Genomic DNA, 22,901 nt, shown 5'->3' with positions numbered 1-22,901 from the left:
CCGCAGACGGCTCATTAAGCAGCCAATAAGAAGAGACTGAAGGCCTAACCTAAGGGCCTACTGGGCTTACCAACAGCCAAAACAACAAGTCAACAAAGGGCCGGAACAGCAGCCAAAAGCACCAAGGGCCCAAGAAAAGGACCCCCAAGGCACATCAACCAGACAGAACACACAACCTGGGCGACCCGTTACAAGGCCCCAAGAAAACAATAGGAGAACACCTCCCAAAACACAGACTGACAGTCAGGTCACTGAGGGGGAGAAGGGGGAGACGGGGGAGGAGGAGGAGAAGGAGGAGGAGGGGAAGCCCCGCAAGAAACCTCTGAATAGCAGAATCCGCAGGGGTGTGGAACAACAGAGCGCCATCAAAGGGGAGGTCAACCAGTCGTTCTCTAACGTTCCCAGGGAAAACACTATCCCGTAGCCAGGCAAGGCGACGAAGGGCTACCGAAGTAGCCATGGTACGACCAAGCACCTCGGAAACTTCAAGAGACGAGCGAAAAATAAACACTGCCAGCTCTCGGCCATCCAACACATGGTGCCGCAGATCAACACAGGCACCCTCCTGAGAAGCGGAAGACATAAGGAACTCTGCTGAGTCCCATAAGCAAGAAGTGTCTCTGGCCAATACACAAAGAGTGTTAAGGGCCCGCAAAGCAGCACTGGAGGAGGCGAAGATGTTGCGCCCCCAGGAATCTAACCAGCGGGCCTCCCGTGACGGGGGAGACAACACCGATGGCAAGGAGGGAAAGGCAGTCTGCAAAAGAGGGCCCCTGGTAGAAGGGTGGAGGGAAAGATAGACAGGATCATGCGGAGCTGGACGGTGGCGGTGCAGAAGAGGCTGGGGCACGAGGTCCCCGTGGAAGGATGCCCCCAGGCCCCCAAAAGAGAATTGTGGAGCTCAGCCTCGAAGGGAAGCAGCAGCTCCCGTCCACCAGAGCCCTGATGGAGAACCTCCAGCAGATGATCCGTGGGGAAATGGGCAGCTGGATCGCCCATGCACTCGCCTCCGTAGGGCCCCGCGCGGGGAAAGCAGCTTCTCCATGGGCGACGGATGCAAGCTAAGGCAGCCGTCCCCCAGCCCAACCGGAGGAAGGAAAGGCCAAGCTCGAAAAGGGGGAGGGTGGACCGATGAATGGGGAACCTGAGGCACCTCCGGCGAAGACTGCGGGTGTGGTGATGGCGAAGAGCCATCCTTAGAAGACGCCGGGGAAAAAGCCACAACGCGGCTACCCGTCTCTGGAGAAGATGGAACAAACAGATGCGATTCTCTGGAGAAGAGGGGGCGTCCGAAGACGAATCAACGACCAGACGTCGGTCCGGCGCCGTAGAGTCCGCTACCGGGGTCAGGTCAACGTCGACTGGTGCCTAAGGGGACGCCGGAACGACCTCTGCCACAACGCGCAGCGCTGGGGACCGGGGCTGGGTCAGAGCGGCTAAGGAACGGCGCCGAAAAGGTGTAGACTTGACCTCAGATGAGGCAGCCGCCTGCGTGGAAGGACGAGGGAGGCCCGGGGACACGCTCGACCCCTAGCCGGCCCCTGCGGCGCCACCAGGGCCAGCAGCCGCCTGAGCGGCGTCACCTTGGCCTCGGCCAAGGCCGCCGCCTGCCCAGAGGACCGAGGGGGACTCGAGGACACGCCCGAGCCCCGGCAACCTCCCGCGACACCACAGAGACCCCCGCAGGGGTTTGCGGCGAGGCAGAGGCAACGTGGTCCGAAGGACGGAACTCCGAAGGGTCGCACCCCAACGGCACAACATCCCCGAACCTGGATCAGAACCAGTCGGAGCCGCCGGCGACGCCGCAAGAGTCCCCGCACGCGGCAAAGGGATCCGCAGACATCCCAGGAAGAGAAGGAGAAGAGCCAAAGAGGCCTGCAAGGCAGCCGCATAGGCCTCCATCTGGGCTCTATTTGCCCCACGCCGGGGAACGGCGGATAGGGTGACGAGGCACGGGGCAGAACCACCCATGACCCCAACAGGCCAGGGACCGGGCCTCGGGGACAAACTGCGACACTTACCAACAGGTGAGCGACGCCCTTGCGGCCTTGGAGAGGGACGATGTCGGAGACGGAAGCGGCGGTTCTTGAAGCCTTCCACGGGCGACAGACGGACGTGGTGACGACGCCGACCTGGACATGCGCGCCGAAAGGAGTTTCATCAGGCGCTCCCACCGGGACTTTGGCTTCATTTGCTGACACGCCTCGCAGTTCGTGGATTCGTGGTGCTCCCCCAAACACCACATACAGATGGGATGAGGATCCGTCGTAGACATCTGGCACGCGCAAGACGAGCACATCTTGAAGCCCATTCGCACACTGTACCCAAGAAAACGCTAAGCATAAAAATAAGGCCTGAAAACAGGCCAGGAATACGATCAGAGTCGCGTTGCACGCGGAAAAAAAGAAAACGGACGTCAGCGCGCCAGGGTGGGGCTTATGTGACCTTGCTGTCGTCACGCACGCGGAGGACGTTGGGCAGAGTCACGGGGACCACCCCCTGGCGCACAGAGATGCTGGGCAAGAAAGTTTTCTGGGTCCAGTCTCACGCCTCGGGATAATTCTACGTTAAGGAATCTGAGGCTAGTAGTCTATCAGATATATGCCTCTTGCAAGAGACCAATCTCCTTGCTGAGGACTATTATAGATTGAAGTCTAGGGCCTTACCGCAGCAATTGTTTTCGTCAAGCCCTTCTAAGTCGGCTGGGGTAGCGATTCTGGTGAGTAACTCCTTCCCTGGGGCAATTGAACAGAAGGTAAACAAAATCAGGGGGCACAAGCTAATGTACGGATTCACCATTGCAGACAGGTCATTCGTGATATATGCTCCCAATGAGAAACAAGAGGAGTTCATGCACAGAGCACTGGACAGGGCACTGGGATCAGGGGACCAACTAATGCTAGTGGGAGATTTAAATCTGGTATTCGAAAACACACTGGACAGATCGGCGAAGAGGTACGACCAGGCGAGAGCGCTGTCTGCGGATGGTCTGTTACATCTGTAACAAATAGGGGTGGTGGATTTCTAGAGGGCCAAACACCCACATTCCACAGCATTCTCTTACTACTCTCATGCGCACAAAACATATGCCAGGCTGGACTACTTCCTAGGCACTAGGGAGCTTCTTTCACTCACTAAGGAGGTAGAAATACACACAGCTGCGCTGTCAGACCACGCTGCGGTGACACTCTCCATGCCCCCTGTAGGAGAGTAGGGTCTGCTTTCAATGGTCACCCCCACTTTTTGCTTTTGCTTCACTGGTTTTCGACTTAGATGTGGCTGTGGGCCTGCTAATCAGACCCACAGCCCAGCTGTTCTCTCTCTAAATTCATACTATGTACTTTAGGTACATAACCCAATTGGTAAGGATCACCTTCTAGGGCCCTGTACAGTGTACCTTAGGTACCCAGGGAATAGGTGTACCCTAGGCCTACCAGGGGCTGCAGCATGTATTATGCCACCCCTGGCTGGCCTTCCATTATGACACAACTGGCTGATCACTCAGCTGGGGCAAGGTCGTGTAATCACCCCTTGCTTAGGTGTAGTATTCCTATATCTACCTTATGTATAGACACATGTGTACCTATCAGTCACTCCTATGGCAGGCCTTAACAATCCTGGAGGCAGAGTGCTTGGTAACATGTGAGATGGTGCTCTAGCATGAGCTGAGCCTGTCTGCAGCTTTCGGAACCATGTCCTTATAGCTGTTCTATGATATAGCCTACCATATACTCTTAAAGTGCCTTATAATCTTAAACGGTTATGGTAACTATGGTTTGGCTTTATTGAAACATGTCGTGTAAGGTGTCTAACACTTTGGAATAATACCCCCATACCATTTCTGGTGATGAGGATATTATTCCTCCCTTCTAGAGGGAGAAGACATGTTGAAGACCTACTACCCGGTTAAAGTTAACCAGAGCCCCAGCATCACAAAATGGATGCTGCTGCCACAGACACAAGTCTAACCTCCTGCTGCTGAGAGTCCTTCCAGCGAGGGAGGCTTGGACAATAGGTTTCCTGCCTTGGGAGGTGCTAGCACCACCCTAGACAGGACTTAGTGTATTGGGGCAGGGAGGGATGAAAGAAACGAGACACTGCCTGGGGCACACAAGGTGTCCCATGCATAGTCCGGTTCAAACCGGTGCTGGGGCACTCCAGCCCCAGTCCTGGCGCAAAACTGGACAAAGGGAAGGGGGTGTAACCACCCCCCTCCCTGGTCCCACCCATAGGAGGGACCTAGCAGGTAACCCAGCCCCCCAGATTAGTATAAGAGAGGGAGCTGAGTCCCTAGGAATTTGGATTATCCTGAAAACTTGAACAGAAACTCTGGACCTTCGACATTCGACTACGGAAGGAGACGGAAGAATCTCCCTTGTGGCCAAGGAGTGGCCACCCTGTGCAAATAGGCACCATCAAGCGACCTGCCGTTTGCTTTGCCCAAGTTCTACGAGGAACCGACTGCAGAGCCCGACCAGCGCCTTGACTTCCAGACTTCTCCGACCCTGATCCAGATCCACAGCAAAGCTGAGATCCGTGGAGGCAACGAGAGACCGGCTACCTGGGAAAATTGGCTACTGGCTTCCAGCGCAGCTTCTGAGGCATCCTCGATGTTGTGCTCTGGGGATTGAGAAGCCCCAACCCCGAGCACCATCTGCACCGAAGATCAGCCCTCCACACTCCACGAGTTCTGCGTGGGGCCCTTCTGCATTTTCCTGGTCGACACATCTGTCCGGTTGCTTGCCCGTAGGCTAGTAACCTCTGTGACGACGAACCCTTGACTTTCCACTGCTGGTTTGGCTCCTCCAGACTGGCCCTTGCTTCCCTGTGAAAGAGAAGCACCTCAGGCCTTCCTGGTCTGCAACAGAAGCGAATCCTTCATTCTGCGTGGGTTGCGCTTGCCAAGGCTTGTTGGGTCCAAACTTGACATCGACACCGCCAACAGCAAGAGCCCTCGTGGGACAGCTCGCCTCCTGGTTCTGGTCATCCTCGATGCCTCCTGGTACCCGTGGCTGCTGCGACAAGCTTCACCTCTTCACCTGCATCTTCACGACATCGCCTGGTTCCTTCCCGGTTCCTTCCCGGCTCCTGGCTGGTGTCCTAGACTCTGTCCCCTCTGCTTGCAGGTACCTTCCTTCTTGATTCCAACCTTGGAATCCACCGGACACTCTTCACTGACTGCCTGTCAGCATCTTTTCTTCAGGCATCCATAGGAGTCGACGACGAAACCCGACGCAAGTTCACACCTATGCACCCGCAGCCCGTGGGCTAGGTAACTTGAGTACTCCGGTGCTCACAAGGGTATTGGCTATCCTAGGGTCTAGTTTCCAAGTCTCCAACTCCTAGCTCTTCCCGAAGTGTCCTAAAACTCTTAATTTCTAAACATCACTATTTCTATCGACTTTTATGCATTACGCGTGAGTGTTTCCACACTGCACCTAAATCCCGTGGGCCTCCCACTGCCTAGCAACTGATAGGATAGTGTAGCCCCAGCGATTCCCTAGGCCTAGGCCTAACCTGTGTTCGTGACAGTGGTTCTTATACCACTTACTTAGTATATGGTTTGCGTGGCCCCTAGGGCCTAACTGTATTACTTACCTGTGTGACTTATGTATGCTTAAATAAGACTGTGTTGTAATTACCTCAAATCTCATAAAGAGTGCTGAGGGTTTGACTAGAATAAATACATCCTATTTTCATATATATCTGTTGTGGTGTCCTTTCATTTGGTATTCAAGGGATTGCAAATGGTATAACAGCTGGCTTCACATGCCATACAGAGTTTAGCCTAAGACTGCTCTTGTCCATGCTACCACTAGGTTAGCTGGTCTATAAGGTTGACTTTACAACCAATCACCATAAGGGTTGTTTGGACTGATACAAGGTGTACACTAGAACTAGTGACATCATTTATAAGGCCAACGACCGCACACCCCCCACCCCATTTCTGACAACTCTGGGACTCCTTACTGCACCGCACGGAGGTTAAAAAGCAGATCCAGCACGCCCTTCACGACTTCCTCAAACACAATGACACCCCTGAGACATCCCCAGCTATCCTGTGGGGAGCACTCAGAGCTGTCAGAGGAGAATTTATAGCAATATCCTCCGTGGATAATCAACTGGGTAAGGCTAAGAGAGAGGACCTCACCGGGCGGGTGAAAGAACTCGGACACATACACCAACGGACGGGAGCCCGGAGGGTGTGGCGCCAATTATCTAGCACCCGTGCTCAGCTTGCGGCACTGGATCTGGATAGGGCAAAATACTCCGCACTTCGCCTGCATCACTCCTACTATGTCGGAGGAGACAAGTGCGTCAGGCGCCTAACTACTACCCTCCGAGCCAAACGCAACGAGCAGGGCATCTCCGAGATCTTCTCTCCCACAGGGATTTTCATCACATAGGGCCCAGACATAACGAATGCCTTTCAAGATCTTTTACAAGCGCCTGTATGACAGCCAACAGCTCGATGCGGAAGCTGGTTCTTGCTACCTGAAGGGGGCTAAGACCTCTGCCCTCTCCTCGAATCCAGCCAAAACCCTGGATGAGGTAATAGCGGCGATAGCGCGCCTTAAGCTGGGCAAGTCCCCGGGCCCAAATGGGCTGTTTGCGATCTTTTACAGATCCTTCTGCCCCACAATAGCCCCTATTCTCATGAAATTATTCAATTCCTTTTCAGATTCCGGGTCAATCCCTCCCGAAATGCTAAAAGCCTCCATAATTGTCTGATGATGGATTCAACCCAGATCTGTGACTGGGGGTGAGTGTTTGAAAAGTTTCAGCATTCCGTCCTTCATCTCTTTGTGCTTGCTTTGTTCACCCTAAGTTGGCAGAGTATGCCCAGACGTGGGTCCCTTGCTCACTTTGCCACTGGATTCAAGCTAGCCTGGCTGATGAGGGATGTTAGCCCAAAATCGGTCCCAGGATGATTGTTTCCGGTCGAGGAAAGACATGGCTTGGCAGTCTGGGCTGGACTATTCCCATGAGGCACAGGGTCAAGACTGATTTGCATATAGCTGTGTCTGAACTGGGGTGGCAAAGTGAGCTAAAGAATGATGATAGATTCAACCCAGATCTGTGAATGGGGGTGAGTATTTGAAAAGTTTCAGCACTCCGTCCATCATCTCTTTGTGTTTGCAATAAAAGATTTAAATCATAAATTCCAGCCTGTCAGTTATTTCGTGGAACATCGCTGGGATCTTTTTGGAACTGTGATTCCCAGGTGGCTCACGCTTATAAATTACAACAACATTTGTATTTTCCAGGAGACTTGGGTTACCAAGAGGGTATTTATTATCAGATTCACCACAAATAGCACGGAGGCATTGGCCCCGAGAAATACAGGGAGGGCAAGAGGTGGGATGGCAATTTTCATAAATAATTATTGCTGGTACTCTCAAACAAATAGAAACCAATTCACCAGACCTAATGGGGATTCTGGTTACCTTTCCGTCAGGGCTAGAAGTATCCATTTTAAATGCCTATACAAGGTCTGTTCCATCAGGAAATGGTTTACTCACTCTACATATGCTGGATGAGCTGGTAGGTAACTACCAACCACAGACGAAGGTACTGGTAGCTGGGGATTGTAATACCAAGGAAGCTTTCCAGCTCATCTCGCTAGTAGAAGAGAGAGGCTTAAGGGAGTGCAATGGTAGGACTCGTTCAGATCTGAAAAGAGAGTGCGTTCAAAAGAGGTTGTACTTTCAAGTTCCATCTACTACATTCTAGTGGACTTTAGATTGTGGCAAATGGAGAGCGATATGATGATTAAAACTAGGACTAACAGTGACCATAATCCCCTTCTCTCTCTGGCTGATACTATCCTTTCCAGGGGTGTGCCCGGTAGTTGTACAATGCAGCAAGAACCCTTAATTTCTATTAACTCTAGAAGTGTTCTGTGGCCTAGAATCAAGAATGATAGCAGATGTTAAGAAAAAAAATTCTATGATCTGTTTGTGCGATATCTTTCCAGTCTGGATGCAGCCACATTATTGCCCGACTAAGTACTAACTGCTCATCTAGGGTTTTTTAATGAGTAGAAAGGAATGTTCTAAATACAACTCGCTGAGAAGAAAGTAAGGATGGGGAAGAAAAGTGCATGGTAGAACTAGGATTGTAAACAGGCAAAACTGAACCTAAAGAACAAGTTACTTACCTTCGGTAACGATAAATCTGTAAGGAACATAGATTAGTTATACATTCCTTACCTTAGAATTACCACCAGGTGTCAGACTGGATCCGGAAAGTTTTTTGTCAGCAGTACCCCTGCGTGTCGGAAGGTGGCGTTGGTCGACTCCGCATTCGTCATCAGCATCGTGGTCGCTGGAATGATGTCTCTGTAGCTACATAGACGCAGCCCTCGTGCGCTGTCAGTTCTTTCTTTTTCAACGCCAGCAAGCGCAGATCCGGAGAGAGCGGTACCCCCAGTTGTTTTCCTAGACTTTTGCCAAATTTGGTGTTTTTGAGTCTATACGACTCCTGGTACACGAGGGATGCCCGGCTTTAAGGCTTGCGGTTAGTGTAACCTACTGATGTTGGTGACGGATCGGCACTGCGTGTGCCTCTACTGCCTGGAGTGCGACCACGACCCCAAGTCGTGCTCCGACTGCCGGACCATGGCCCGAAGTCTTTGCGGGAGCGTTCCCGAAAGCTACTCGAGGCCTGGCAGTCGGCTCCGCGTCGTTCGAGGTCCTGGTCGTGGAGGAGGTCGAGGGACTGGTGGCGAAGCCAACACCATTCTTCCTCCAAGTCTTCAAACATGGGGTCAGGTAAGTCGAAGCACAAAAATGTCGAGGAAGCATTGTTGCTCTTCGATTTCTCCCCGTCTCTCGACTGACGCGTCAGAGATGCAGCTGGTGCCCCTCTCGCAGCTCCGCATGCGGCACCCGTAGGGTTGGCTCCATGCCCCCCCCACCCTTTTCGGGACCGGAAGCGACCCCTGCCCAGCTTAATCAGTTCTACGAAGCGATGCACGCCATCTTGGGGCAGCCAGGATCCGCCGGCGCGCCTTAGGGCCCCACAGACTCTGCTGGGGGCCCAGGCCTTCAGCGTTGGCGGCTTCGGAGCCGTAGGCTACCCTTGGATCCAGGCCTGGATACGGATCGGCGCCGGTCGACCTCGTTATGCCCCCCCTGGTGCCAATTCCACCGGCACCACGTCCGCCACCGGCGTCGGCTGTGTCCCCGGCCGACATCGACCCCGGCATCCACCTCCAGGTAGACATGGAGCCGGACCGGCATCAACCGACGTCGGTGGGTGGGTACTTTTGTGTCCCTGTTATACCAGACTCTTTGAGACCAGATTGGCAGCCAGAGGAGGGTGAGGAGGACTGGGAGGGGTCTGGGGACCCTTTAACCGACCAGTTGGTGTACGAACAGGACTGGCGAGAGAAACTGCGGGAAGCCAGTGGTCTGGATACTTCACCAGACTTGGCATGTTGTCTCCTCCTACCGTGGCTATGGAGGAGGGAGCGGCATACACAGTGGTGTTGCGTAGGAAGGCTGAGGCTCTCCACCTCTACCCACGGAGGCAGTCAGGACTAACCTCCTGACAGAGGTCCTTCAACCGGCAGCGAGCTCTCGGGAGCCCCTGCTGCCGTTTAATTAACCTGTCATGGACATCCTTTTGGTCACATGTTCCAGGCCCAACACAGGGGCGCCTGTGGACAGCATGATCACCTGACCCCGGGCAACTCCACTTTCCTGTCCCAACACCCCACCCCTGAGAGCTTGGTGGTTCAAGCCTCCACTTCTAAAGGCGCCTTCCCTACCGCACCACCGGAAAGGGAATCCAAAAAGCTGGACCACCTTGGAAAGAAAATGTTTTCTTCCGCCAGCTTGGGACTGCGGTCGGTAAACACTGCATGTTTGTTGGGCTGTTACACCCAGTGTGTGGGATACGGTGGTGCAGGTGCTGCCTCAGTGCCCGGAGGAGGACCGGACCATACTCTCCCGTGCAGTTGCCAAGGGGAGAGACGCTGCGAAGTTTACCATCCGCTGTGGGCTGGATACCGCCGACGTACTGGGCAGGACGGTTTCCACGTCTGAAGCCCTTTTACGTTACACCTGGTTACGTTCGACTGGTTTTTCCGGGGATGTCCAATCCACCCTTATGGACATGCCCTTTGATGGCCATCGCCTTTTTGGTGACAAGGCAGACAACGCACTAGAGCGCTTTAAGGACTCTTGGGCTACGGCCAGGTCCTTGGGCCTCTCCACCACCCCCCCTGCGCAGTCTGCTTTTCGCCCCTTTCCTGGCTACGGAAGGTGTGCCCCGCTATGTCCCGCCCAGAGCCACAGGCCGGCGGAAGCTGTTCAGCCCCAGCGCGGCCGGGTACGTCGGAACCACCGGCGTGGTTCTGGGGGCCAGCGGGCAGACCAGTCCACCGCAGCACCAAACGTCAGAGGGTGGCAGGATCCGCCATCACCTCCGTCACTGGCGCACCATCACAACGTACAGGTGGCTTTTGCAGATAGTCCGAAGGGGCTATTTCCTCCCCTTCGATACTACCCCTCCCTCCATGCCACCTCAGTCCCATCGCATGTCGGAGGATCACCTGGCCCTTCTCCAACGGGAAGATTTGGCACTCTTGGCCAAGGGTGCCATCGAGAGCGTTCCTGCCCCAGAAGTAGGTTGTGGTTGCTATTCCCACTACTTTCTGGTACCCAAGAAGAACAAAGGCCTGCGTCCTATCTTGGATCTCAGGAACGTCAACTGCTTCCTCCGGAAGGAGGAGTTCAAGATGTTGACGCTCGCTCAGGCCTTGTCTGCCCTCGACCCTGGAGACTGGATGGTAGCGTTGGACTTGAAGGACGCTTACTTTCAGATCCCCTTCCTGCTGACCCACCGGCGTTACCTGCGGTACACAGTAGGACACGAGCACTTTCAGTTTACCATGCTCCCCCTTTGGCATTACCAGCACTCCTCGGGTGTTCACGAAAGTGATGGCAGTGGTCGCAGCTCATTTGCGCACATCAGGGGTTCAAGTCTTCCTATATCTCAACGACTGGCTGTTGGAGGCGGGCTCGCCCCAGAATGTCATCTCCCACCTCCAGACTACGGCTGAAGTACGAGTTATTAACCTTCGTTAACGATGTATCTGGTAGAGACTATTCTAGCTGCAGATTCCTTCACGTAGAATTATCCCCAGGCTTGAGACTGGACCCGGAAAACTTTCTTGCCCAGCATCCCTGCGTGCCGGGGGGGACGGCATCACACGACTCCGCCCAGGCGTCGTCCGTGTACGTGACGTCAGCGAGGTCACATAAGTCCCACCCCGGCACGCCTAGGTCAGTTTTCTTCAGAGAACTTTTCCGTGCCACAACGCGGAGCCAGCAGACAAAACTGTGAGAGTATAGGAACAGTGTGCGAAAAAGCAAAAAAAAGGAATGGTGAGGAACAACACCATAAAGAGCACTGCCTGGCACTGCAGTATCCAAAGGGCAGGGAAAGAATAAATAACAGAGCAGCAACCCTGCCAGTACAAAGACAGCCCCCCCCGGAGATAAGGGACAAATGTGAAAATGTCATGATAACATGCAACAGGACTACAACCCCAACCAAAGACAAGGAAGGGGAACCAGTCGGGGACACACAGGGAACGACAATACTCCAAGACATCCCCATCACAGAGTGTGACAACCCCCATCAAGAACAAGGGCAGAGGCACCGCCAAAAGACCCCAACCTCAAGGATCGCAAAGAGCCAGAAGTACCAACAACCCTATCCTCCCATGTGACAATGGGGAGGAAAAAGGGACAGCCTGACAGAAAGAGGGAAAGAATGTACTTATAGAAGACACAGCCACCCACAGGGAAGCAAGTGCAAAAGACCAAATCACAAGCCCTCACAGAACGGGGAGGAAGGGCGGGCCGTGAAGGAATCTGCGGCTAGAATCGTTTCTACCAGATACATCATTACCAAAGGTAAGTAACTCGTACATCTGATAGAGACTACTAGCCGCAGATTCCTTCATGGAGAATAGATACCCTAGCCATACCCAAGGGGAAGGAGGGTCTGCGAGAGGACCCTACCCAACGGGGCACAACAGAGGGCCGCACGGGGGCAGAGTCCGAAAATAGGACGAGGAGCCCGTCCCCCAGGCAAAGGGAAAACCCCTGCCAGCAGGAGGCCACCAACCCCAAGGGGGAGAGCAGGAAAAGAAGATAGCCTGTCCTCACTCAGCAGAGGAAACAAGGCAAGGCGCAAAGAGGCCAAACACCCCACGCCCATGGGAGGCAACAAAACCTCCACCCAAGGCCAAGGAAAGGAGCACCGAAGGAGAAGAGCAACCTAGAGACTCCAAGAAGAAGAGGTAGAGCAAAGGCAATCCCAGACAGGACGGCGCCGGCAGCAAGAAGCAGGCGGAAGCCGAAAAGGGGATCTCAAGGGCACCCAGGAAGAAACTTCCAACGCCCCGCAGGGACACACTGCGCCCGCAAGAGGGGCCAGAAGGCAGGGACCATCCCCCCCACAGGGAGAAGAGGTAGAACCGAGGGCAAGGCCCACTGGAAGCAGCGGAGAAGGCAGGATGACAGTCCCACTAAAGCCCCAAGAAGGCACAATGGTGAAGAAAGAAAAGAGGGCGGCACTGGCAAGCTCCGCCAGACACCAGGGACACCAAACAACGCAACACTCAAAGCAAAAAGAATAAGAAGGCGGCTGCATCTGCAACATACCATAACGCCACAAAGAGCAGAAGCCCCCTGGCGACCACAACTCCCCAGCACATACCAGGGCTATGTAACAGCCAACCCTGCCCCACATAGGGCATGTCAGATCCCAAGATATGGGAACCTCTTAGAAAGAAACTTCCGCAGCAGAGGTCAACAAAAAAGACCTGCGGCAAAAAACCCCGCAGGAGGCCTATCAAGCAGCCAGAGGGGAAACGCAGAAGGCTAAATCTCAGGCCCAGCATGGTGTAAAAAACCCAAAGGAAAAACATAAAGTCAAAAAGGGCTGACCAGCAGCAAAAAGAACCACAGCCTCAGCAAGGAGGACTCGAGTGGCCATGAAGCACACAGAACAGAACCGGCGCCGGAGGAGACGCCAGGGCAACCTCCGACAGCACACGGCGCCGGAGCTGGGCCGGAGCCAGGGTGGCGAAGGGGCGGCACCGACCTGACCTCCGACGAGGCAGCCGCCTGCATGGAGGGACGAGAAGGGCCCGCGGAGGGACGAGGGGTCGGTCCCCCGCCAGCCGCAACTAGTGACAGGGCGAAATGGGCCCTCCGCCAACCCCTGTGGCGCCGCCAGGGCCAGCAGCCGCCGTCACCGCAGCGGCATCACCTCGGCCTCAGACAAGGCCGCCGCCTGTACCGAGGACCGAGAGGGGCTCAGGGGTGTGACCTGAGCCCCGGCGATAGCACAGGGACTCCCGCTGGAGTTTGCGGCGAAGCAGAGGCGCCGTGGTCCGAAGGAGGGACCCCCGAAGGGCCGCACCCCAACGGCACCACATCCTCCGAGCCTGGATATGAACCAGTCGGCGCCGGAGCCAGAGCCGCCGGCAACGCCGCAGAGGGCCCTGCACACTGCAAGACATCCACTGATGATCCCAGGAGGAGAAGCCAGCGAGGCCTGCAAAGCTGCCACATATGTCTTCATCTGGGCTCTGGTCGACCCCACACCGGGAAACGGTGAATACGGGGACGGCACGCGGGGTCGTACCACCCGCGGAGAGCCCACGCCCCCGACAGGCTGGAACCCGCCCCTCGGGGACAAACTGCGACACCTACCAATAGGTGAGTGATGCTCGTGCAACCTGGGAGAAAATCAAAGTCGGCGAGGGAAGCCGCGGGTCTGAGAACCCTCCGCAGGGGCCGGGCGAGATGACGACGCCGACCTGGAAACACGAGCCGAAAGAAGTTTCATACGGCGCTCCCGCCGGGACTTCGGCTTCATCTGCTGGCACGCCTCACAAGCAGTGAAGTCGTGGTGCTCCCCCAAACACCACATACAGATGGGGTGAGGATCCGTCGCTGACATGAGGCGGCCACACAATGAGCAAGTTTTAAAGCCCGAAGGCTTTCGCACACTGATTCCACACACGCAGCAATAGCGTAAGGGAAAGGCCTAAACAGGCCCAGAGCACAAACCGGATCCACGTTGCACGTGGAAAAGGTAAAAACTGACGTAGGCGCGCCATGGTAGGAATTATGTGACCTCCCTGATGTCACGTACGCAGACGACGCCTGGGCAGAGTCGCGTGATGCCGTCTCCCCGGGGCGCAGGGATGCTGGGCAAGAAAGTTTTCCGGGTCCAGTCTCACGCCTGGGGATAATTCTACGTGAAGAGATCTGCGGTTAGTAGTCTTTATCAGATCTCCTGCATTCGCTGGGGTTCTCCATCAACGTGCAGAAGTCACACCTGATCCCCTCTCAGAAGCGCCTCTTCATCGGAGTGGTTCTGGACACGACGCAGTTTCGGGTTTATCCTCCTGAACGACAAGTCCGGGATATTCGGGCTATGATTCCAATCTTTCAGCCCCTATCCTGGGTTTCAGTCAGGATGACCCTGAGGCTGCTGGGCCTCATGGCCTCCTGCATCCTGTTTGTCGATCATGCCAGATAGCATATGCAGGATCTGCAGTGGGACCTGAAGTTCCAGTGGGCGCAGCATCAGGGGAATCTGTTGGATTGCATCCAGATCTCGGAGGGCACTGCACGACAATTGCAGTGGTGGCTCATGAACCAACATTGGGTCGACAGCATATCCCTCTCCCTTTCCTAACCAGAGCACACAGTGGTGACAGACGCATCCCTTCTGGAATGGGGCAGCCACATGGGAGAGGCTGAGATCAGAGGCCTCTGGTCTCCGGTAGACTCTGAGCTCCACATCAACCTCCTGGATCTTCGGGCGATCCGTCTTGCACTCAAAGCATTCCTTCCCTCTGTCCGGGGAAGGGTAGTGCAGGTGTTCACAGACAACACCACAGCCATTTGGTACTGCAACTAACAAGGAGGGGTGGGGTCGCGGACCCTATGTCAAGAGACCCTCCTCCTCCTTTTCATCGCGAGTGGAGTTTCGGTCTGTTGTACGCCTTTCCGCCAATACCACTTCCCAGAGTGCTGAAGAAGATTAAGCGCGACTGGGCCCAAGTCATTCTTGTGGCTCCGGATTGGGCACGAAGAGTCTGGTATCCCGAGCTGCTCAGCATGCCAATCGATCCTCCGATCCGACTGCCTCTTCAGAAAGATCTTCTGTCGCAGCAGCAGGGGACGGTCCTCCACCCGAACCTGTCCAGCCTCCACCTCCTTGCATGGAGATTGAGTAGCGGCAGTTGACCTCATTTGACCTGCCGCACGAAGTTTGTGACGTAATCTTGGCAGCCAGGCGTCCTAAGACGGTTTACGCCTTCAGATGGAACAAATTTGTGGCATGGTAAACAGCAAAGGCTGTTGATCCCCTTTCTGCCCCTCTTTCTGAGGTTCTCTTGTTCCTCCTTTCTTTAGCGCAGCAGGGCTCTGCTCTAGGCACTAATATGGGCTATCTTTTGGCCATTTCTGCCTTTCTTCTGCTACCTGATCAGCCTTCTCTCCAAGTCCCCGGTTGTTAATTGTTTCATAAAAGGCATAGCTCATCTCTTTCCACCTAGTCGCTTTGTTATGCCTCTGTGGGACTTGAATCTGGTCTTCACCTATTTGATGTGCGCTCCCTCTGAGCTGCTACACAACTGTCCTTTAAGACTTGTAGGAGAGTAGGATCTGCACTTATGTTGCCCCCACTATTTTTCTGATGTTTACACTGGTTTCTGGCTATAGTCTGGCTGGGTCCCTGCTAATCAGGGCCCCAGTTTCTCTGTTCTCTCTAAACAACTTGGAGTGCATATTAGATGCACTAGTGATTGGATACTGTGGTACCTTATGAGCCCCTAGTATATGGTACCTTAGGTACCAAGGGCATAGGTACTTCACAGGCCTACCAGGGGCTGAAGCATGTATTATGCCAACCCTGGGAAGCAGACTAAATCTGACACCACAGGCCTGCTACTGCAGCCTGGGTGAGGTAGTGTTAGCACTCCTCACTGAGGTATAGGTTCCCTATATCTCACCTTACACACACCTATCAGTCACCCCTAAGGCAGGCCCTATCAATCCTGAGGGCAGGGTGCTTGGTTTACAATGCGAGGGGGTGCCTCGGCATGAGCAGGGCCCCTCTGCAGCTGGCAGAGTCTATTCTCTGTGGCTGTTTGTGTGTGCGGTTAAACCATATACTCTTAAGTGCATTATAACCTAGCGGTAAATGCTAACTTTGGGATGGCTGCATCAAAACATGTCGTGTTTGGTGTCAAACGCCTTGGAATCATACCCCCACACCAGTAACTGGTGTGGGAGTATGATCCCACCCTTCTAGAGGGATAGACATGTACCTACTGTGGAAACACGGTAGAAATCTGAAAGAGCCTGGCATCACAAAATGGATGCCACCAGCACAGACACTGGGCTGCCCTCCTGCTGCTGACTGAAACTCGCAGTGGAGGAGGCCCAACAATAGGCATCCTGTCACAGGGAGGTGTCACCACCTTCCAGACAGGATTTCGTGTATTGGGGCTGGGTGGGTGCACGCCTAGAGTGCTTTGAAGTCCTGCACTGGGGGAGCAGTAGGCTCCTCTGTGCATATGCCAGCTCAAACCGGTTCAGGGGCTACCTGCCCCTGCTCTGGCGCGAAACTGGACAAAGGGAAGTGGGTGTAACCACCCACTCCCCTGACCCTCCCAGAGGAGTGGTCATAGAGCTAGTCCCTCCCTTTCTTTTAGTATAAGTTAGGGAACCCTTGCTATTGCAAACTAGATATCCCTTGACGACGCTCTACAAGAAGAATCCTGGACCTTCGACGTTCCACTACCTTTGGAAGACTGAAGAATCTCCCTTGGAGTCAAGGAGTGACTCCCCTGCCTGGCAGGCACCAAAACTTTGAATCAACGGTCGCAAACTTTCCCGCTACCGCTGGAGTCCGAAGTCCCTGCAGCCCCGGAAGTGGATTTCCTGACCTCGACGGCCATTGTGAGTCCCCAGCAAACCTGAGGCGAGTGGACCCCACTAATGACGAGGAACAGCAATACCCAGGTACCGTGCACTATTGTCGAGTGCAACCCCTTCACGACGTTCTACGAACTTGTGCATTGGACCACGTGTGGTCCAAGCCTCCAGCAGGATTTCCCTCGAAAATCAGAGGCGTACCTCGTCCCGAGTGACCGTGGGCTCCTGTGCAGCGAATCCTCACAAGGCGTCTTCGCGATCCCTTGCCGGCTGGCTTGTGGGTCCCCTGAAGACTTTCTCATCGAACCAAAGGGCTCCCCTGGTTGCTCCAGGCCTGCCCTGACTTACCCTCGCAGGGTGAGTCCCCCAGACCTTGCTGGTCTGCACCGCTGACTTTCTTCATATTCCACAAGACTTGCTGTTGCCAAGGCTTGTTGGCTCCAATCCGGTTGCCGACACCTCAGTAAGCTACAGACTTCGTGGGACACTCCGAATCCAGCTCCTGGTCATCGTCGACGCCTTCTGGACCTCGTGGCTGAAGAGTCAAGACACCCATGATTACCTGAAATCACCCGACTACCATCTTCCTGGCCCGGGTCACTAGCAAGTGACTTAACACTGTCCCTTCTGCTTTCAGGTCTTCCTTCTTCAGAATCCAGCCTTGGATTCCACCGGACACTTCTCCAGTCTTCACAAGCAGCAAATCTTCTTCGGTTTCCATTGAAAACGATGCCGCGACCCGACACCAAAAGACACCTATGCACCCGGCTTCCGTGGGTGAGGTAACTCGTGCACTCCGGTGCTCCTGTGGGTGTTGGCCCTCGAAGTACTTACCTTGTAAGTGGCTTGCTTGTAGACTCTCCCAAAGTACCCTAAAACTTAAAAAATCCAACCACGACTTGCTCCATTGAAATCAATAGGGAACCCGCGGCTGTGTTCTCACACTGCACGAGTCTCCCGTGGGTCCTTTACTTACCTGCCTTGGGTGGATTAGTGAGGCCCCAGCGATTCTAAAGGCCCTAGGCCTTGTCCCCTTGCAAGTCGACTTTCCTAAACCTCTTTTGTAGTATATGGTCTGGTACGCCCCTTGGGCCCCAGCCATATAAGTGCTTAATTTGTTGTGAAACATTGATTTGTGCATATGTTCCTGACTTCTAATCTCATAAAGAGATTAGTAGAGTGTGTCTAGAAATAAATACATTTATATTTTATATATATACCTGTGTGGTGTCCTTTCATTTGGTAATTCAAGAGGTTATAAGGTAAAACAAGCTGCTTTACATTCCTCAGAGACTTAGCCTGAAGGCTGATCTCCACTAGGATAGCTTTCTTTAAAAGGTTGTCTTAAACCTATCTACCATAAGAGTCGAATTGGACTGAGGCAAGGTGGCCACTATAACTAGTGACCAGCATATGCCAGGCCAACTTCTCACAAGACTTTTAACTCTTAAGACTGCATTCCTGGTGGCCATCACATCTGCTAGAAGAGAGAGTGAGCTCAAGGCTCTTTCATCCAAACCTTCTTTTCTGGCTGTACATCCGGACAAGGTTGTCCTTAGGACTCGTCCATCCTTTCTTCCCTAGGCGGTTACTTAATTTCACATTGGGCAAACCATCACTTTGCCCACCTTCTTTCCGCCTCCGCATCCTTCTAAAGAGGAAGAGAGGCTCCACCGTCTGGACCCAAGATGTTATGTTATAATGTATTTATACCGCGCACAAATACTCATGAGTGTCCTGGCGCGAGGAGTGACCATGTTAAGAGTGGAGCAGAGGATTAGATGGGTTGATTAAAAAGAAAAGTTTTAAGTTGTTTTTGAAGAGCCTGGGGTCCTGAATATACCGCAGTTCCACGGGAAGGGAGTTCCATTCTACTGCTGCTTTGACAGAGGGATTGACCCCCCCAGACGCAGCCTGCTAAAGGGGATGGATTGCCATCCGTCGTTGAGTGGCTGATCGCAGAGCTCTGCTGGGGGCATAAAAAGCAAAGCGCTCCTGATGTACGTTGGCCCTAAACCATGTAGGGCTCTGTGAGCCAGAGTGAGAGCCTTAAATTGCACTCTATGAGCCACCAGGAGCCAATGCAGATCCCGTAGCTGCTGTCTGACGCTTGATCTTCCTGAGATAATAAGCAGAAGTCTGGCCGCGGTATTTTGAATAGTTTGCAATTTTTTTAGCAGGTATACAGGAATGCCAATGTACAAGGCATTGGCATAATCAATGCGAGATAAAATCAGGGCATGGGCCACCATTTCTTTGGCAGATCTAGGTAACAAAGGGAAGAACTTTCTCAGTGATTTAAGAGTACCAAAGAATACCCCCGTAAGTTTCTTAATCAGCAAGGAGAACCTAAGGTCTTCTCCAAACCAGACGCCCAGGTTCTTTGCTGGATTACCCACTGAGTTGGGCCATGGGTAGTCTGGAGGCCACAGGGTTTCTTTAAAAGGAGGAAACTGTCCGTACAGGAGGACCTCCGACTTGTCCTCGTTGCACTTCAGTTGGGCATGTGCAAGCCACTTGAAAACAGTCGAAAGATAGTTATGGGCAGTTACGGATGACAAGTCGGTGTCCTTCCAAGTAAATAGGAGCTGGGTATCATCAGCGTATGCTATGATCTTAGCACCCAGATCCTCCGCCAGATAAATCAGAGGTGTGAGATAGATATTGAAAAGCAAAGGGCTCAAAGTAGAGCCCTGTGGTACTCCTGTTGACATTTTCCTGGAGGCCGAAGAAAAAGGTGGCATCCAGACCTGCTGAGTGCGATCCTCCAAAAAGGATTTCAACCAATCCCAAGCAGGACCAATAATGCCAATATTTGAAAGTCGGGCAAGAGGTTGTTGGGGGGGCACCATATCGAAGGCGGCAGAGAGGTCAAGCAAAATCAAGGCCGCCCTGCCACCCGCGTCCAAGCACTCCCTAATTGCCTCAGCCATTTCCACAAGTGCGGTCTGTGTGCTGCTAGATGCCCTAAAACCGGATTGAGCCGGGTGGAGAGCGCCAGATGACTCAACATAGGCCTCAAGCTGTCTGAAGACCACTTTTTCACACACCTTGGTCAGTGCCCGTAGGAGAGAGATAGGGCGATAACTAATACGTTTGGAGGGATCTAGAGAAGGCTTTTTTAAAAGAGGCAAAAGTTTGGCCTGTTTCCAATTCAGAGGGACAGTGGCAGTCTGCAAGGATAAATTAATAATAGCATTTACCTCTGAGTGAACCACCTCCGTAACCACAGCCAATACCCTGGCTGGACATGGATCTGTGGGAGAGCCTGACTTAAGCGATTTAAGAATAGCCAGTGTGTCTGACCTAGCAATGGGGAGGAAGTGCGTAAATGGGGTAGCTGACTGAGTAGGGGCTGAAGAAGGCGAAAGCAAGGAATCATCCTGCACTTTCTTTTTATCTGGATTGCACATAACAGTTCGGGGTGGATAACCAACTTTTTGTTGGCTGCGTGGGCACAAAGAAATGTCAGGCCGTACACAAGTGGACCATTTCTAGAAGGGTCATTTGTGTATTAAAGCCTGCTATTCTCTGGCTAAAAAGGAACCTCCAGTGGGGCTCTGCGCCCATTCCACCAGGACGACGGCAGCCACTACTGCTTTGGGATGAGGAGTTCCTCTACATGACTTCTGTCAGGCAGCTATGTGGGTATCACTGCACATGTGTACGAAACACTACTGCCTTGACAGCCAAGTCTGGAGAGATGGCTTCTTTGGCCGTTCTGTTCTCCAGGACTTTCTGGTGTGAACTTGGTACGCAGACCCACCTCCGGGGTTGGTATTGCTGGGGTATCTATTCTAAGGTAAGGAATCTATAACTAACGGTTTCTTTCAGATGAACAAGTTACTTACCTTTGGTAACGATATATCTATAAGAAACATAGGTTATTTATAGATTCCTTACCGCCCTCCCCGTTCTGCGAACTGATTTCTAGGGTTAAGGACATCCTTTCAGGTTCCTAGTTTTGTGCACCAGTGGTCAGTGTCTTGCACGGCTCTGCATTCTGGCGCGGAAAGTCGTGTACAGAACTGACGTCAGCACGCGAGGGCGGCGTCTAAGTAGCTACCACGACTTCATCCAGGCGACCACGACGCCAACGACGGACGCAGAGCCGACCGACGCCACCTTCCGACGCACAGAGTTACTGCTGCCGAAAAACTTTCCGGATCCAGTCTGATGCCTGGGGGTAATTCTAGATTAGTTTAGTAATTTCAGATTAGAATGTATGAGAATATAATGATGATTATTTTTTATTTGATACCCTGTAAGTCTGATGATGCAATATTTTTAAGCTTTGCACTGCTTATAATATTGCCGATACCATTCTATTGCAGATACATGTATTACATACTGATTTTAAGGAATCCATAACACTGTACAAATTGGGTACTGATGTACTCCCTACACAAAGGCCTGATGTGAGAAAGAAGAGTTACCGTGTGTCTATTTGCTGATAAGTGGGTATGGCCCCAGACGACACATCATCTAATTTTATCATTGTATATATCAATGACGTTTTTAATGTGACCTGTAAGAGTTTTTTAAATATGTTTTTAATGTATTTATTACTGTGCACTTTAATGGTCATTCGACCAAATAAAGAGATATATAATATAATGGATTTGTGTCTCACACCTGGTTTGTGAAAGTAAAGTTTCAAAGAGGTGTTGTGTGAAAGGCTTTATGCTCCTATTTAATGCCCCCTCGCACCAGTTTTCCCCCATTGACTGAACTAATATTTGGTTACAAACAGCACAATGAACAGGGTTGACCAAATTATTTAAACAATCAGTATTACAGAGGAGGGATGATCAGAAATGAGCAAGTCACTTACTTTGGGTCAACAACTCCATGTTGTGGAGTAATAGTAAGACAATGAGCTGGCCATGAAAGCTCAAATTTCAATGCTCTTGGTGAATAGTTGATTATTTTTAAATTACCAGCTACATCTGTAACACCTACAAAAACATTAAAATATATAATTGACACACAAAAACACGTTAAATCTTTTTCAACAAAGCCCTTTGATTAAAACTGCATTTCCATTGGTGTACAACACAATAATAAATACACATTTGCATCTACCATCTCCTGTACTTTATTATCTGTTCTTCATGTTTTGGCAGTCATGCATTACTAGTACCATCCCACTCAAATCTGAGACAGTAAAATCCATTATTGGGTGTATGAAGTTCATATAAGTCACAAAGTTATGCTAGTGGGATTTGTATAGTGCACAAAGTGCCACTTTTATGGTCTTGGTATCGCTATTTAAGGTCCGACTACCTTTCTACTATGGCTCAGGGTTATCAATTGCATGAGGAGTCTGATTTGATGTGCTACTTCTAGTACTATGTTCGTATCTGCTTTATGGTTAGGACATTGCCTTATTCATTAAGTTGAGGGTGCATGTTAATAGTGTCAAAGGGTTAAGGCTGAAGTGCAGCGTTTTGTTTCCCAAAATATTTTGTTGTTTTAGTAACAAACCTACAAGTATGAATGGGAAAACCAGACAGTAAGTGTTCAGATATTATACAGAGTCACAGTAGGGTACATGACAATGATATACACTTTTTGTTTTCCCGTTTTTGTTGTTTTTTTTTACAATAAGGTAAGGAAGAAGGCATGACACTGTAGCATCACTAAAACAGATACGAGGGGGCTTCGTCGTCATCATCAGCGAGTCCATAATAATCTATCCACCGTCCCCATATTTTCTGAAATTTGCAATGGCAACCCCAACATTTGTAGGGCACTCTCTCTGCAGCCATGAATAGATCCTTTCATTCTGTGAGAGTTTGTGTCATGGGTGACCCCCACTTTGTGGTCAAACATGTTGAGCAACTACCAATCCTAAACTGCATTACAGTTTAATGTGAGGTAGGTCTACACCATTAGATATCTCCAATAGGGCATATT

General features: G+C 52.2%; 1 protein-coding gene across 5 annotated transcripts in view; it reads right to left on the bottom strand.

Moving 5' to 3' along the window:
- Positions 1–22,901, bottom strand: part of CEP192 (centrosomal protein 192) — a 1,978,693-nt gene that overhangs the window by 548,974 nt on the left and 1,406,818 nt on the right. For all 5 annotated transcript variants that reach the window (XM_085605862.1, XM_085605865.1, XM_085605864.1 and 2 more), the window contains exon 37: positions 21,817–21,940. In XM_085605862.1, the coding sequence (XP_085461988.1) occupies positions 21,817–21,940 (124 nt within the window). The remainder of the gene's footprint in view (positions 1–21,816; positions 21,941–22,901) is intronic.

The sequence above is a fragment of the Triturus cristatus genome, chromosome 5_1 (assembly GCF_964204655.1).
Source record: "Triturus cristatus chromosome 5_1, aTriCri1.1, whole genome shotgun sequence".
NCBI classification, from domain to species: Eukaryota; Metazoa; Chordata; class Amphibia; order Caudata; family Salamandridae; genus Triturus; species Triturus cristatus.
Note: the sequence above shows the minus strand (reverse complement) of the source record. Positions and strands in the feature narration are given on the sequence as shown.